Source organism: Felis catus, chromosome B2 (assembly GCF_018350175.1).
Source record: "Felis catus isolate Fca126 chromosome B2, F.catus_Fca126_mat1.0, whole genome shotgun sequence".
Classification (NCBI taxonomy): domain Eukaryota; kingdom Metazoa; phylum Chordata; class Mammalia; order Carnivora; family Felidae; genus Felis; species Felis catus.
Genome location: NC_058372.1, coordinates 4,265,377 through 4,280,401, shown reverse-complemented (window position 1 = coordinate 4,280,401; position 15,025 = coordinate 4,265,377). Strand labels below are relative to the sequence as shown.

At 46.9% G+C, this 15,025-nt stretch overlaps 1 protein-coding gene across 15 annotated transcripts in view; it reads left to right on the top strand.

The window, feature by feature from the left end:
• The window catches only part of CARMIL1 (capping protein regulator and myosin 1 linker 1), a 310,815-nt gene that overhangs the window by 206,605 nt on the left and 89,185 nt on the right, over positions 1-15,025 (top strand). For 14 of the 15 annotated variants that reach the window (XM_045057036.1, XM_045057039.1, XM_045057038.1 and 11 more), the window contains 4 exons: positions 761-933; positions 2,501-2,569; positions 5,800-5,893; positions 12,243-12,341. In XM_045057036.1, the coding sequence (XP_044912971.1) occupies positions 761-933; positions 2,501-2,569; positions 5,800-5,893; positions 12,243-12,341 (435 nt within the window). The remainder of the gene's footprint in view (positions 1-760; positions 934-2,500; positions 2,570-5,799; positions 5,894-12,242; positions 12,342-15,025) is intronic. The other variant, XM_045057041.1, reaches the window with a different exon arrangement.

The following is a 15,025-nucleotide window of genomic DNA, read 5'->3' as shown; positions in this document are numbered from 1 at the left end:
GGGAGAGAGAGGGGGAGACACAGAATCTGAAGCAGGCTGCGGGCTCCGAGCCGTCGGCACAGAGCCCGACGCGGGGCTCGAACTCACGAACCGCGAGATCACGACCTGAGCGGAAGTTGATTGAGCCACCCGGCCCTCGTCCAGCTACTTTCTAACTGTGTGGCCTCGGTTGGGTCACTTAACCTTTCTGTGTCTCGTTTGGGAAATGGGGATAACAGTACGGAATATCGAACCCGTAAGTGCTGGGTTGCTGGGAGGATCCTGGGACAGTAGTTAAGGATAGTGCACGTTCGGTAAATGTCAGCTATTAATAATCTTGGCTGGTTTTTATTTTGCATTTGTCCTCTGCTAGCATTTTAAGATGTCATTTCACCTTGCATAAAAATAAAATGGGTGAAAAGGGATAACGTAGCCGTACAGAAGCTCAGAACTCTTCTCGTACTATTTTTATTTGCTTCGTCCCATCCCGCACTTCAAAAGAGCTGGCCACTCTGGGTCTCTCCGCACGCTTCCCTAAGGAGAGCGGTGGCCACTGTCCAGCCCTGAAACACGAGCCCTCCACGTTTGACTGCAAAGGTCCATTTTATCTCAAACCATCGGGGGCCCATCCATCAGTGTCTTGTAGCCAGAAGTTTCAACAGGAGACACTTGGAGTGTGCGTGTTGGGCACCTTCCCCGGGGGCTCTCCGTGAAAGGGGTCACTCAGCGCGGTGGCTGCCTCGATGAGACCGCGTGAGCCCCGCCTGTTGTTCCCTCGCAGCCTCTGCAGTCCTTGTCCCTGGCCGACTCGAAACTCAAGACCGAGGTCACCATCATCATCAATGCCCTGGGAAGCAACACCTCCCTGACCAAGGTGGACATCAGCGGGAACGGAATGGGGGACATGGGAGCAAAGATGCTGGCCAAGGCGCTGCAGATCAACACCAAGCTCAGGTACGGGGGTCTGGTACCTGGCCCCGGGTACGGAGGCTTGCCCTCTGGAGGGCCCTAGAAGGCCCTGGAGAAGATTCTGGCCCTCAAGCATTGGAGAGCTGACTGTGTCCCATTGGGGGCTGAGTTTCCCATCGGGCCAACTGGGAAGGAGGAGTAATGATGTCAAGTCTTTTTGTCCTAGTGTAGAGGGAGGAGGAGTGTCCCCACTTTAGACACGGTGAGTCCCACAAACTGTCGTCTTAAAGATTTCCACCGTGACCTGAAACCTGACCTGAAGAGAAATGGTACTGTGTCCTCTTTCGCGTCGGGGTAGACTGCTGTGTGCACACGGCGGAGCGGTACGGGAGGGCTTCGCAGCTGGTGCCAGTGAGCAGAGCTAGAGAGACCGAAGGAACCGCATGAGGGGCTTCCCTGTACTTGGCTGTGAACCCAACACGCTGCCTCCCCCTGCCCATCGCAGCCCATATAGAGGCTTAAGAGCCAAGGGATGCAGGAGGTTTGTCGGTTCAAATGCAAGTTCACGATGGGTGCTAACGATTCTGTTTAGTGGTTTTCCTCCACTTGGAGTGTTTCCCAGTGTGGCTCTTCTTAAGGACTGGCTGCGTGGTAACCACTTTATTAAGGACCACGGTGCCATCCGTCCTGCAGAGAGATCCAACTGCTACCTGACCCGGCAGTCTGGTTAAGGAAGAGTTTATTTGCAGCATGCTTCAAGGGCTCTTTCTTGATGTTTCTGGATGCTTCCCTTGCTCTCCTGAACCTTCTGTCTGCACTGAAGCCAGAAGCCAAATACTGCAGCACTTTCTCTGAAGGTCAGGGTGTGTGTAAAGAAGGCCGTTGGGGATCAGGAAGGGAAGCAGTTAGAGGTGTGATTCTTGGATCAGACGACTAAACGCTGTTTCACGTGTCAGGGGAATTGACAGACACCAAAATACCTCTGAAGTATTCACATCCTGGAAGTAAAATGGCACTTCTCTTCCAAAATAGATTTTGTGTCTGAAAAGTAAACAACCTCCTATTTGTAGAAACGGAGGCTTTACCAGCAGCATGAGCCCGGTGCTTGGGACGTCAGGGCCATGATGAAAACATAAGACCAATATGACAGGATTCCTGCTAGTCGTTTGGAACGGAAAAAAGTCTCAGTACCTGAAATTCTTTGTTTTGGACGAGGGACTCCTTAACATCTTTTATAAGCAGCTCCAGATGTGAATACTAGAATATTACTACTTGCAGAATATGGGGAGAGTGTCCTAGAAATCAGGTTCTGTAGAGTTTTCTGGTTACAAAGCGTCAGGCAACCTAATGGTACGTTAACGAGTATGCTGTTGCTTTCAAGCATGGTTTTTTCTCATGCTACGTGAGCAGCAAATGAGTTAAGAACGTAATGCGTAACGTTGGAAGAAATGCTCATCCGTGCTCTGCTTACAACTAAGTTGAATGTTATTCCTTGCTTATTGTGCTAAGATATCGAGATAGCGTTGTCTTTAAGTATTCATCTTCACTGCAGAATTATTTCCTCCTCCGTGCCTAAATGTCCGGTCATTTCTGGGATTTGGTTTTCAAACAGGACCGTGATATGGGACAAGAACAACATCACCGCACAAGGCTTTCAGGATATAGCTGTTGCCATGGAAAAGTAAGTGTTAATCAGGCCTTCTTTCTGGAAAAACACAAAGGAACCAGTGGTGTTTGTTTGTTTATTTTTGCCGTGGTGTGATAAAAGTAACACTGGACTGGGAATGGGAAGATCCAGGTCTGAGTTAGCCAAATTCCTAACCAGCCACGAGAGCTGGGAAAACGTGGACTTTCTTCCGGTGCGCATTTCTTCATGTGTTTAATGAGGCCAGAGACGCACCATCGTGAGGATTAAACGATTTCACGGTGGAGGGGCCACAGGACAGTCAGCTTGTGTTCTTTTGTGGTTTCATGTTCTATTTCCATCGGGGTTTGCTTTTTTTTTTTTTTTTTTTTTTTTGCCCATTATGACAACTCTGAATCCAGTGAAGAGAAAAAAGCTAAGGTCCAGAAAATAAAAATGAAATTGGGGTGGGGCGCCTGGATGTCTCAGTTGGTTGAGCGTCCGGCTCAGGTCATTATCTCGTGGTTCATGAGTTCGAGCCCCACGTCGGGCTCTGTGCGGACAGCTCAGAGCCTGGAGCCTGCTTCGGATTCTGTGTCTCCGCTCTTTCTACCCCTCCTCCACTTTCGCTCTGTTTCTCTGTCTCTGTTTTATTTGAAAAGAAATAAACATTAAAAAAATTTAATGAAAAAAAATTTTTTTAAATGAAATTGAGGAACGGCAGGCTCATTTGTCTCATTACTGTAAAAGGCTTTATTACTGTAGTAACTAAAGTCTGCAATTATTATTAATTGTCAAGTTTGCTGTCCCGGTAAATGAAAGGAGGCAATAATACAAAGATGGCTGGAAGAAATTCTAGAAATCTGGTTCTTCCCAAGCTCTTCAGCCCTCATATTATATTCTGAAAGCAGACATGATCGAAGCATGGATTTACAGCATTAAAAATGAGAGGTGACAAAATGCGGGTGTGGAAATAAGGAACTAGTACCATAGAAGCCAGTCCCCTGGGGAAGAGGCGGGGGTCCACATTATTCGTGTTTTTTCCCCCAGATTTCCCTTCGTGCAGGAGGCCTCCTAGGTGGGGCTCTCACGGCCATCACGGATAAGACCCTGGGCCTGGGGTGAAGAGCCATCTAGTCATTCGGTGGCTCTGTCATCAACGAGCCAGTCCTGAGCAGAGCATTGCACCTTTCTGATTGATTCTTCTGTGGAAGGTGGGAAAGGCAGAGTCAGTTAGCCCTGCGTGCCTTCCAGTTCTAGAGCCCAGGGTCTAGATCCGATTTCGCCCGGAGGTCAGAATTGCCGCCCCCACAGCGTCCCTAAATCCGGACGAGACAGCTTGTCCCACGGCTCCCGGGAGCCCTCCGGGACTGCAGAACCACCTACAATTACTCCTGTTGCACCGCAAAACCTTCACATGGAAACGTGTATTTACAAATAGCCGCATTTGGGTGCTAACGGCATGGTTGCGGCCCGCGGTAGACTGCCAGCCCACGCTGGTGTTTGTGAGAAGCCAGAAGCACGCACGCCCAGCACCCAGCGTCTCCAGATGATGCAAGGGCTCCCTGGATCACAGTCCGGTAGGTCCGCTGTGGTCCAGGATGCGAGTGCCTCAATATCACATTTGGTCTAAATAAAGTACCCGGGCTCTGGAGCATAATCGCGGCTGGATGAGGGAAAGGAAAATCTTCAAGGCTGCAAGAAAGATGCATTGTCTCTTTGCTTCATTTGGCTAGCTCCTCTTAAACAAAAAATAGTCTTGTTAAAACAAAGTTAAGGTAAAAATTGAAGTAATAGAAATAACAGCCTGTTTTTTTTTTTAATAATTTCTTTTTTTTTTTTTTAGTTTATTTATTTTGAGAGAGACAGAAACCAGGGGAGGCAGAGAGAGAGAGAGAGAGAGAGAGAGAGAGAGAGAGAGAAAGAGAGAGAATATCCCAAGCAGGCTCCACACTGCCAGCACAGAGCTCAACATGGGGCTTGATCTCACAAAGCGTGAGATCAAATCCAACATGGGGCTTGATCCCAGCAAAGCGTGAGATCATGACCAGAGCCGAAATCAAGAGTCGGACGCTTATCCGACCTGGGGGCCACCCAGGCACCCCAGTAACAGCCTTTTTCTTTGCTGGTTCTTTTACGTTAAGCCATCCTAAGTTGGACTGAAGCCCATCTTTTCGATCAGATAACAGCCATATAGATGACTGCTGTTAGTAAGATTGTTGCTTATTTTCTCTATTCTTCATGATTACTACCTTTGTTAGTATGTTAGTCAGTCATCTGAACATCCGCGGGAATCACATTGTGTTTCGAGACGTGCGACAAGGCAGTTGTGACCGTGCAGTCCCAGTGCTCCGGGAGAACACCCCACTTGTCACCACGTGACCCCAAAGGTCGTTCTTCCTGAGTGTCCTGTAGCGGAAGTGGGTAGGCGGGTTTGGGGTGGGAGAGAGGAGGCCCCTCCGGGGCCAGCTTGTGGTCTGGGAGTGGGTACCAGCCACAGAGCAGCTTGTAGGCGGGCCAGGCCCAAGGGTCAGGGTGCAGACTCAGAGGTCAGTGTTGTTTGCTCACACGATGACGACTCCATCTTGCACTCCTGTCCCTCTCCGGCTGGTCAGCAGCGGGGGGATACTATGTGGACACAGTTTTCCACCAGCGGTTTCATTTAGAGTCGAGAGCCCGGTGGCCGTGGCCGTGTGTGAACCAGACCCCCGGGACCTGCAGAGGTCGGGGAGGGGGGTGGAGCCGGGCGGGAGGTCCTGCGAAGCAGCTTTTCTAAGGCCAGCTGCTGCTCTCGTTTAAAGGGGCCCAGAGCCCAGTCAGACTATTTTTGTGGCTGCTGATGTCCTTGCTTTGCAAACAGATGCTTCGGTTTCGTGTTGAATTTTTCCTCCGTCGGTTTGGGTCTGGCCGTCACGCGTTGTCACTGCGGCGATCCGGGTACGTTCAGAGCCGTCGGTGACGAAAACCCACGTGGCACATTGCCGGCAGACTTATTTCCTGGCCTTCCTCTCGGTCCGTCTTTGCAGGGCCAGGCTGCAAATCAGGTTTTGAAACCAACAAAACCAGATGCCTGGCAGTCACGCGTTTTAGAAAACGGTGCCAGCCGACGAGGTTGCCCGTGGGACCGCGCACAGAAGCCTGACCTGTAATCAGGGGCCCTGAGATAGTCTGTGAGCTTAGAATTTTCTAAGACACTCTGGCAACTGTCTCTGGGTTTTAAAAAGGAGTGCTGAATTAAGGTGGCGGGACGTTATTTCTAAATAAACGTGACTTTCTCCTTTTTCTAGGAACTACACGTTGAGATTTATGCCGATTCCCATGTATGATGCGTCTCAAGCCCTAAAAACAAACCCTGAGAAAACAGAAGAGGCTCTGCAAAAGGTATTGGAGGTTTGATGGCTTAATTGTAACAAATTCGCATTTGAATGGAGTTGGTAGTAATAATTCTGAACATATGAACGGTACTTTGTGTTTCACAAAGCTTTTTTCACATTAGCTTGTGTTCTTGCGGCCGTAACCGGCGTAACGCATGACCGAGGGAGGAATGACGTAAGACGAAAATCGGTCATGAAGTGTAAGTGGACTGACATTCCTACCGCATCAGCAGGCTGGAGCTTATGCAGAGAGAACTTGTGCGACCTCAGAGAACGTGTGGAACTGAATGTCAGCTAGTGCAACCTTTATCCTCAGCAGCTGGAACCTTCCCTCCTTATTAAGAATGTAGGATACAAATGAGATCTCTTTTTACCATCTTCGTTTATAAACGTCTGTGATTCCACACACATTCCCGGCTCCTTTCTGGCAACCCCGGAGGATGATGGGCATCTCCGCCTTCCAAGTCCAGCCGTCCCTGGTGCCCGTGACCCCGCCGTCTCTGCCTGCGTGGGGAACTTGCCCTGCGGGTCACTCTCTCGCTGTGCTGTATCCCCATCCTTCTCTTTCTGTGGTTAGGGTCACCGTTCTCGATGTTTAGATACGCTCCAGGATGTCCCATCTGTAGAAGCCTGTATTGTGGTGGTAGATGGGACTCTTTGAAATCTTTTTCCTCCTTCTTTGTCCTCATGGTGGGTGGGACCGTCCAGCCTCCCAAGCTTGACTTTTCTTTCCTGCGTCTGCCGTAAACACGCATGATCATCATATTGACAGATTCTGTAGCATCAGTCTCTTGATTAGCTCTGTTCCCCTCTCTTCCTGTTACGGATGCATGTGTTCAGGCCTCATCATTTCTCAGCAGGATCGTTACCTCCTCTTTCAGTCAAGGAAAGCCACCTTGCTCACGACACATGGGAACAGACCAACGTCTCCAGCCCAGCCCTCCCCAGTGGCTTTTAGAATGAAGCCTGCTCTCCTTGAATTGGCATACAGTTCTGCCCGGGATCTGCCTCCTGTCCTCTGCCACCTTCGTTTCTTACCAGCCCTGCCTCTTTGCTTTGCTCTGCTTCAGGGAACTTGTTAGAGGTACAGACTTGTGGGTCTCAGAAACGAGGGTGGGACTCACCAGCCTGCATTTTTACAAGCTCTCCCGGTGGCTGCAAATCTCAGAATCACTGCTCTGATCTCAATGATCCGCATGCTTCCCCACTGCTGTGCCTGTCTGTCGAGATTGAAGGCCGGTGTCCGCTCATCGGGAGCACTTCTCAGAGCCTCTTCCTCCTTCGTGTGGGGGGTTCCTCAGAATTTCCCGTGCTTGTCTCTGTCCCTGGCCTTGTGCTGTCATGTAAGTTACCGGCCTCCGTGGGTTTTTTTTCCCGTCCCGGTGACCATGAACTCGTTGAAGGCAGAGCTTATGTATTTTTCATCTTTTTAGATTTTTCAGCAGCTAGCGCAGTGCCTGGCTTGCGTGTTGGTTGCTCCTTAGACTCTGTTGAATAAAAGAGAATAAGGTAGGGGGTGGGGGCAGGGAAAGCTGTGATGCGGCCACAGAAATCACCCAAGATTCATGTTCAGAAGCTCTGACTCAATCAAATTCTTTTCAGTTTTGTGACTTCCTTAAGTTACTTAATGTTTCCGAACTTTGGTTTCTTCATCTGTATAAAACATACAGCTAGACAGGAACTATGTTTAGCTGACATTTAACATACAGTTCATGCTGCGTGTCTAACACTGTTATAAATGCTCTCCATAAATTAACACTGGTAAAGTATAAAATAAGTCCACGAGATGGGTTTGCTATAGTCCCATTTTGCACGTGAGAAAACCGAAAGGCAGGATGACCAAATAATTTGCCTGTGGTGCCGACGGGGACCGAGCCAGGTAGCGTATGTGAAAAAGCACCTTATAAACCACAGGGCAACTTCAAAATGGTAGCTGTCTTTATATTTTCCCAGAAGATGTCGGCAGCTTGTAACAAAAGGCCCGTCCTGGAGACACCAGGTTTCCGGCCAGAGACCCGGCAGGCCGGGAGCGTGGCACTCTTCACTTGCGCCTTCACAACAGGAAGAAAAGTTGAGCAGACAGGAGATCGGGCACTCGTTCGATCCCTCAGAGGATCGAGGCTGCAAAGTGAGCGGTCGCCCCGGAAGCCGGACGGATGGGAATACAGACGATGTCTGTGACTCCCAGCTGAGGGCAGCTCACCAGGGGCCGAAGGTAACAGAGCCAGGAACTTAGAGGAATGCTTAAACAGCACCTGAGGGATTGCTGGAGGCCCAGTGTAGACCGGTTGAGAGGTTCACAACTCCTAGGGGCCCAGTCTTAGGCCCTGAACCTCTCACGGGCTTCACCGCTAGGAACCCACCAGGTTATCACAGGAGAGAAATCCCCTCCTGTTTCTGGCAGGGAGAAGGGGGCAGGTTAACCATTTTGAAATCCCCCCCGGAGGGTGCCGTTGTCTGTCACAAAGGCTTACGCTTACCTGCCCTAGTGGAAGACCGTTAGGTACGCCCAGCCCCTCTAGCCTTCCCGTTTCACATAAGGGAAGAAAAAAACATGGCCCAGAAACATTTTGGCAGGTCCCAGCCCAGGGACTCGGGCCCACTAAAAGAAACCCTAAATTTAATCGTAGGATTACAGAACGATTCCCCTCCCTAACACCTTACCACCACATCAGGTATAGTGACAGAGTGGATTACAACTGAGCAAAGCTGTGAGGCGCTCTGTTTAAGAAGGGGTCTCTAGGGAAATCCCCAGACAACCAGGGAGATAAAAACAAGGACATGGGAGGAAATTAAAAGTCTCTTGCACATACAGCTACAGCAGACATTGAGCACAGCCCAGCTTCTAGCCAGATGAACATCAAATAGCACATTAAAAGTCTGATTGCCTCAGTGCCTGTTACCACATACACCATATCCAGTTTTTGCCAAAAAGAAAATCACAAGACATGGTAAAAGGCAAGAAGAAACACGGTATGATGAAGAGGCAGAGCAAACATCAGAACCAGTGTCAATATACACAGATTTTGGAATTATCAGAGCACTGAAAATAACTGACTAGCATGTTGACGGCTGTAATGGAAAGAGTAGGCAGAGAGATAGAGACTCTAAGAAAAAAACAAAAAGGAAATAACTGGAGACCAAAAACACTGTAACAGAAATGAAAAATGCCTTCTACGAGCTCATGAGTGGACAGGACACAGCTAAGGAGAGAATCATGGAGCCTGAAGATATGTAGAAACTTGGCCAAACTGAAAAGCAGAGAGAAAAAAGGAATGGGGGGGGAAACACCAGAACAGAATATTCCCGAACTATGGGACAGTTAACATCCATAGAAGGGGACTGCCAGAGGAAGAAGACGACAAGGGAACAGAAGAAATCATGGAAGTAATAATGGCCGAGAATTTTCCAACATCAGTTGGATCGGCACCAAACCACAGATCAAGGAATCTCAGAGAACACCAAGGAGGATAAATACCCAAAAAATCTACTTATGGGCATGTCATGTTTAAACTGCAAAAAAACCACAGACAAAGAGACAATCTTGAAAGAAGCCAGACAGAGTAGAAAAACACCTCACGTATTGAGAAATAAGGATCAACGTTGTATCAGACTTGGGTCAGACATCATGCAAACAAGAAGAAAGTGGACTTTGGGGCGCCTCGGTGGCTCAGATGGATGAGCATCCAGCTGTGGTTTGGGTAATGATCTCACAGTTCATGAATTCGAGCCTCACATTGGGCTTGCTGCTGTCAGCACAGAGCCCCCTTCAGATCCTCTGTCTCCCCCTCCTGCCCCTCCCCCGCTTGTGCGCGCATGTTCTCTCTCTCTCTCTCTCTCTCTCTCTTTCTCTCTCTCTCTCTCTCTCAAAAATAAACACTAAAAAAATAAACAATTGTGTGTTTTCTTAAAAGACAAATTGGTATTTATCATTTTTTTCCCCTATAATGCTTACTATACTCTTATATATTCAAGTTTTCATTTTAACAGAAGTCTGTCCCCTAGAAGAAATATGCTCTTTAATTTTACTCTGCTAAAGAACAATATTGTGATCCTGGAACTCAATCTTTTGAAGTTGGGTTTGGGTTTTTTGTTTTTTGTTTTTTGTTTTACTGTAAGATTGCTACATTGAATACAGGTCTTTTTGCCTTTTGTGTCGCTGCTATTTTCAGCTGTTTTCAGCAGGGAGATGAGGCATCAGTAGGCTGTAGACGGTCTTCCGGGTCACTGCTGCCCAGGGGACTGGCAAACACGATAATGACACTTTGGACCCTACCCCCTCCCCCACCCCCCCACTTGACCTCGGTCAGGCACTCTGTCCTCAGCCTCTGGGAGGCGGGTTCTCTGTCCTCGGTCTAGAACGTCGCAGGGAAGGAAGGTTTGCCCTGCTAATCCAAGATGGTGCCACTCTCAGTGGCGATGTGTGTGTGGTTGATATTGAAGTGACTGAAACAGTGTTACTCTTCCTTCTCCTTGTACTGGCTTTTGGAAATGAGCTTTGAATATTATTTTTTTCTAAAACAAAATTCCCTTCGAGCTTAGTCTGTGCAGCACCATTGGTGGCCCTAGGGAAGGCCCTGGAAACACATGGGACAGCCTTGGGTGCACGGCTTGTGCGTGAGCTGAGCCTCCTAAATAAACAAGCTGTTCCCACAACCGGCCCCCGGCCAGCGCTTCACGAGGCCACATGTAAAAGAACAAGTAACAAAGCAAAAGCGTCCAAAGCTGGGTGGCAACGTGTGTGCCTGTCGTACTTCAGCCAAGAGTCTTGTTTTTTAGCAGAAACATTTGCCATCGATGATCATGTCACCTTGGAAAGAGGTGACTCTTTGGGAAGCAGCAAGAGAAAATTAATGTAATAAAATGTCATGGTCTTAATGTGTCACTTTAATGATGTTTCATTTCAGGGATCTTTTCGTTTTTATAATTCCTTCATTTATGTTTAGTAGAAAGGTACATTTTGTTCTGCTTTATGGTTTCCAGGGGTGATGGTAATTATAGTCTGTATTTTAATTGTCCCTAATTGGTATTAAGTAGTAGTCATTTAAGCATATGGAAAATTAAAATGAAAGTGTAATAATACTGAGAGCCTCACAGTTGTTACAAGTTCTTAACCAGGGAACTACAGTGACAAATTAAAAGCCACATGGCTAAGTGTTGTTATTAAAAACACACGAAAACAACAACTGTGAAAAAAAACCCAGATGGTGCGATTACCCATCTCCCATCATTCTTTACAGACATCTTCAGAGGTGTCCCTCAGTCCCTGTAGTTCTTGTTCAACTTTGCGTGTTGTTCTTAAACACTTCATTTCAGTCTAGTTATCGTTTGTATGTTTGAATTTTTAACAGGCGATTGTATAAAAACACAGATGGTCAAGCGGCTTCAAGGGTTCTTCTCTTCTGTGGAAATTCGTTTTCTTATTTTCTCAACTTGTGCTAAAATCAGTCCCTTTTTTAAAATTTTTTTTTCAACGTTTATTTATTTTTGGGACAGAGAGAGACAGAGCATGAACGGGGGAGGGGCAGAGAGAGAGGGAGACACAGAATCGGAAACAGGCTCCAGGCTCCGAGCCATCAGCCCAGAGCCCGACGCGGGGCTCGAACTCCCGGACCGCGAGATCGTGACCTGGCTGAAGTCGGACGCTTAACCGACTGCGCCACCCAGGCGCCCCTTTTTTTAAAAATTTTTTTTTTCAACGTTTATTTATTTTTGGGACAGAGAGAGACAGAGCATGAACGGGGGAGGGGCAGAGAGAGAGGGAGACACAGAATCAGAAACAAAAATCAGTCCCTTTTTTGAGATCATATGAAAACCCCGTGGACTGATGAAACCGGTGTATGTCTTTGAGTTGTGCCAGCCTGTATCCTTCAAACTTGTGCTTATTTTCTCCTTTTCTTCCTTGAAAATAGTTTTCTCAGTGCTGGCGGGTTCTGCCACATAAAGGCTGAGAGGTTCAGTGGGCACCATGCACACACCATGGGGTTATTTCTGTAGCTTTGGAACTGTTGAGTGGTTAAAGACTCGTGAGGGAGAGACCGTGATCGTGTGCGAGAAAGCAGGGAGTCACCGGATGGGGCCTCGAACCGTGTGAGCGCCGAAACCCTTGCCGATCTCTGTCGGCTACCGAGTCACGTGAAAACACTCCCATTCGCTGCAAGTTACATTTCGAACTCAGACACCGAGAATGCACAGCCAGTTTCCCGTGTCCTGTGTTGTGTCTGGGGTCAAGGCACAGGCGGCATTGGGAATCCGTGCTTTGGTTTCAAGTTCAGCACCTGGGCTGTTTCGCTTGTAACTTCTCTGTCTGCTGAGTCCACACGTGTTCTTGAGAGGTGCGTGTGCTTGATTTTCAGATAGAAAACTATCTGCTCCGGAATCACGAGACCAGGAAATACCTTCAAGAGCAGGCCTACCGCCTGCAGCAGGGCATTGTCACCAGCACCACGCAGCAGGTAAGAGGACACCGGTTTCTCCTACTCGCCCGTGACAGACATTCAGCGGGGGGCACAGGATTTCTGTCGCTGGAGTCATCCCCAGTGGGACAGTGAGAGCTGGTTTCTGAAAATGACAAGAAACTGAAGTGGAGTGTAGGGGAAGATACAGAGGGAGGAAAATGTAGGCTGATTCCAATGCTAGAAATGCACTTTTAATCGCTGATGATTTTGTGCCTTTTGTCAGTAAGGTGTATTTTGGATTTCCTCTTGGGATTCTGTCTCTCCCTCTCTCTCTGCCTCTTCCCCACTCGCCTGCTCTGTCTGTCTCTCTCTCAAAATAAATACATAAAAAAAAAAAAAAAACAGGTGCCAGAGAGACTCAAAAGGCTGTCTTACAAGGGAACTAGAACCATTTCTTAGTGTCCATCCCAATTACTAGAAGCAAATGAGGTGATGTCATCAAAGTTCAGAGGGGGATTTATTTTGGACCATGAACTCTACACCTGGCCGTTCTGCCGAACAGCTTTGAGGACAGAATTAAAATGTATTTGGGCATGGACTCAGAAATTTTACCCCCAGTATTCCCTATGCAAAAAAAAAAAAAGTTCGTTGAGGAAATTCTCCAGCATAACAATAGAAATAAGAGTGCGCAAGATGAGGTATAAGGAAGAAACTGCAGCAGAAATGAAATCCCTAAAGTCACAAAAGCTGAGGGAAAGCTTTGAAAAATTGCCACTTTGGGCACTCCACTTGGAGCTGCAGGGTTAAAAGACAGGATTACATTTCTTTCTCTTTGTATTCCATGATTCCATAATTCTGGAAGTGCATTTTAGCAGGTTCAAAATTTTAACATCAACCCAGACAAGAAGGGAAAGCGTAAGTATTGTTACATTAAGAAATGTGAATGCTGGGGGCGCCTGGGTGGCTCGGTTGGTTGAGCGATCGACGTCAGCTCTAGTCATGATCTTGTGGTTTCTGGGTTCGAGCCCAGCGTCGGGGCTTGCGCTCTGTGTGTCTCTCAAAAATAGACACTAAATTTTTTTTTTTAAAAAAAGTGAATGTTGTAAATCTTAATGTAAAAGTACTGATACTAACTAAAATTGGGAACTGGAGAGAGAGAAAGTTGGGTTGGAATGTAGGTAGGCTGAAATTTTAGTTTTTATTTCATGGAATCAGCCTCTTTTTTTATCATTCTTTGTGTTGTTGTTTTTTAAATTGTTTTTGATGTCTCTTTTTGGGAGAGAGCGAGACAGAGCATGGGTTAGGGAGGGGCAGAGAGAGGGAGAGACACAGAATCCGAAGCAGGCTCCAGGCTCCGAGCTGTCAGCACAGAGCCCGACGTGGGTCTCAAACCCACAGACTGTGAGATCATGACCTGAACTGAAGTCGGACGCTTACCTGACCGAGCCACCCAGCTGCCGCATCTGTCCTTCTTAAATCAAAAATACAAATAGAGTTAACTATTGGAGTTTAAATAAAATAATTAGGAAAATACCAATGTAAGTCTACTATTTAAATTAAAAATGGAAGCCACCAGAAGAGTTTAAGAAGCAGCAGGTTTCCAAAAGTGTCTGGGCGGGTGAGAGGGGCTGACTGACAGGCAAAGTTGGTTGTTTGAGACCATTTTTTAATGGTTTGCACTATTTTCTTACCTTGTGCAAATGTCATTTAAAAAAATTTTTTTAAGTTTATTTATTTTGAGAGAGACAGAGACAGTGTAAGTGGGGGGAGGGGCAGAGAGAGAGACAGAGGCACAGAATCCCAAGCAGGCTCCGTGACGTCAATGCAGAGCCCGGCACGGGGCTTGAACTCATGAAACTGTGAGATCATGACCTGAGCCGAAACCAAGAGTTGGATGGTTAACCGACAGAGTCACCCAGGCACCCGTCTTTTTTTTTTTTTTAATTTTTTAAAAAGTTTATTTATTTTTAGAGAGAGACAGCAACTGTCATTTTAATTTTTTTGCTGTTGCTTTCTCTTAAAAGAATGAAAGCAAAGTGTCCATAATAAAAGCATCGTGTATAATATTCCAAGTAGGTAGAATTATAGGGAAGATTGCTTAGGTCTGCTTAGAGGTCTATGAAAGCATGTTCACCAGAATGTTCGTGTGTTCTCAGAATGTTCATGTGTTCTCAGGGAGTGTGATTAGGTGAGTTTTATTGTCTTACATCACAGTGTTCTTTGAAACCTTTACAGTAAACCTACATTCTTGGTATAAGAAAAAGTAAAGCGATGCGTGTTGAAAAAAAAGAAAAATAGTGATTATGAATATTGGTGGAGTTTTGAGAAAGGAAACAATAATTTGCCTTTACCCATGCCTTAAAAATCTAATTTTTTTTTTCCTGCAAGGGACTAATATTAGCTTAGTACTTTATGGTTTACCGTGCCTTCCTGGTTTTAGTGGTGAATATTAAAAGCGACGAGAGCACTAAAATCTTATGTTGAACCTTTGCCTTGGATTCCTTTATGAGCTGTCTTAACGCAGGCTTTCCTTACTACAGTATCCTTCCGACCTCCCCGTCATTCACAGGGGATTTTGCCCTTCCAAAAAAATGACTTCAGCAGACTTTAATGCTGATTCTGAAATTTAAGTTTCATCTTCTCAACCTACAGGAAATTGTACATGGGAGGTGTCATGCAGATGTTTGATTCTGTGTGCGTGGCATCGGTCTGAATTATTTGAGTCATTGTGTTGTAGGTAT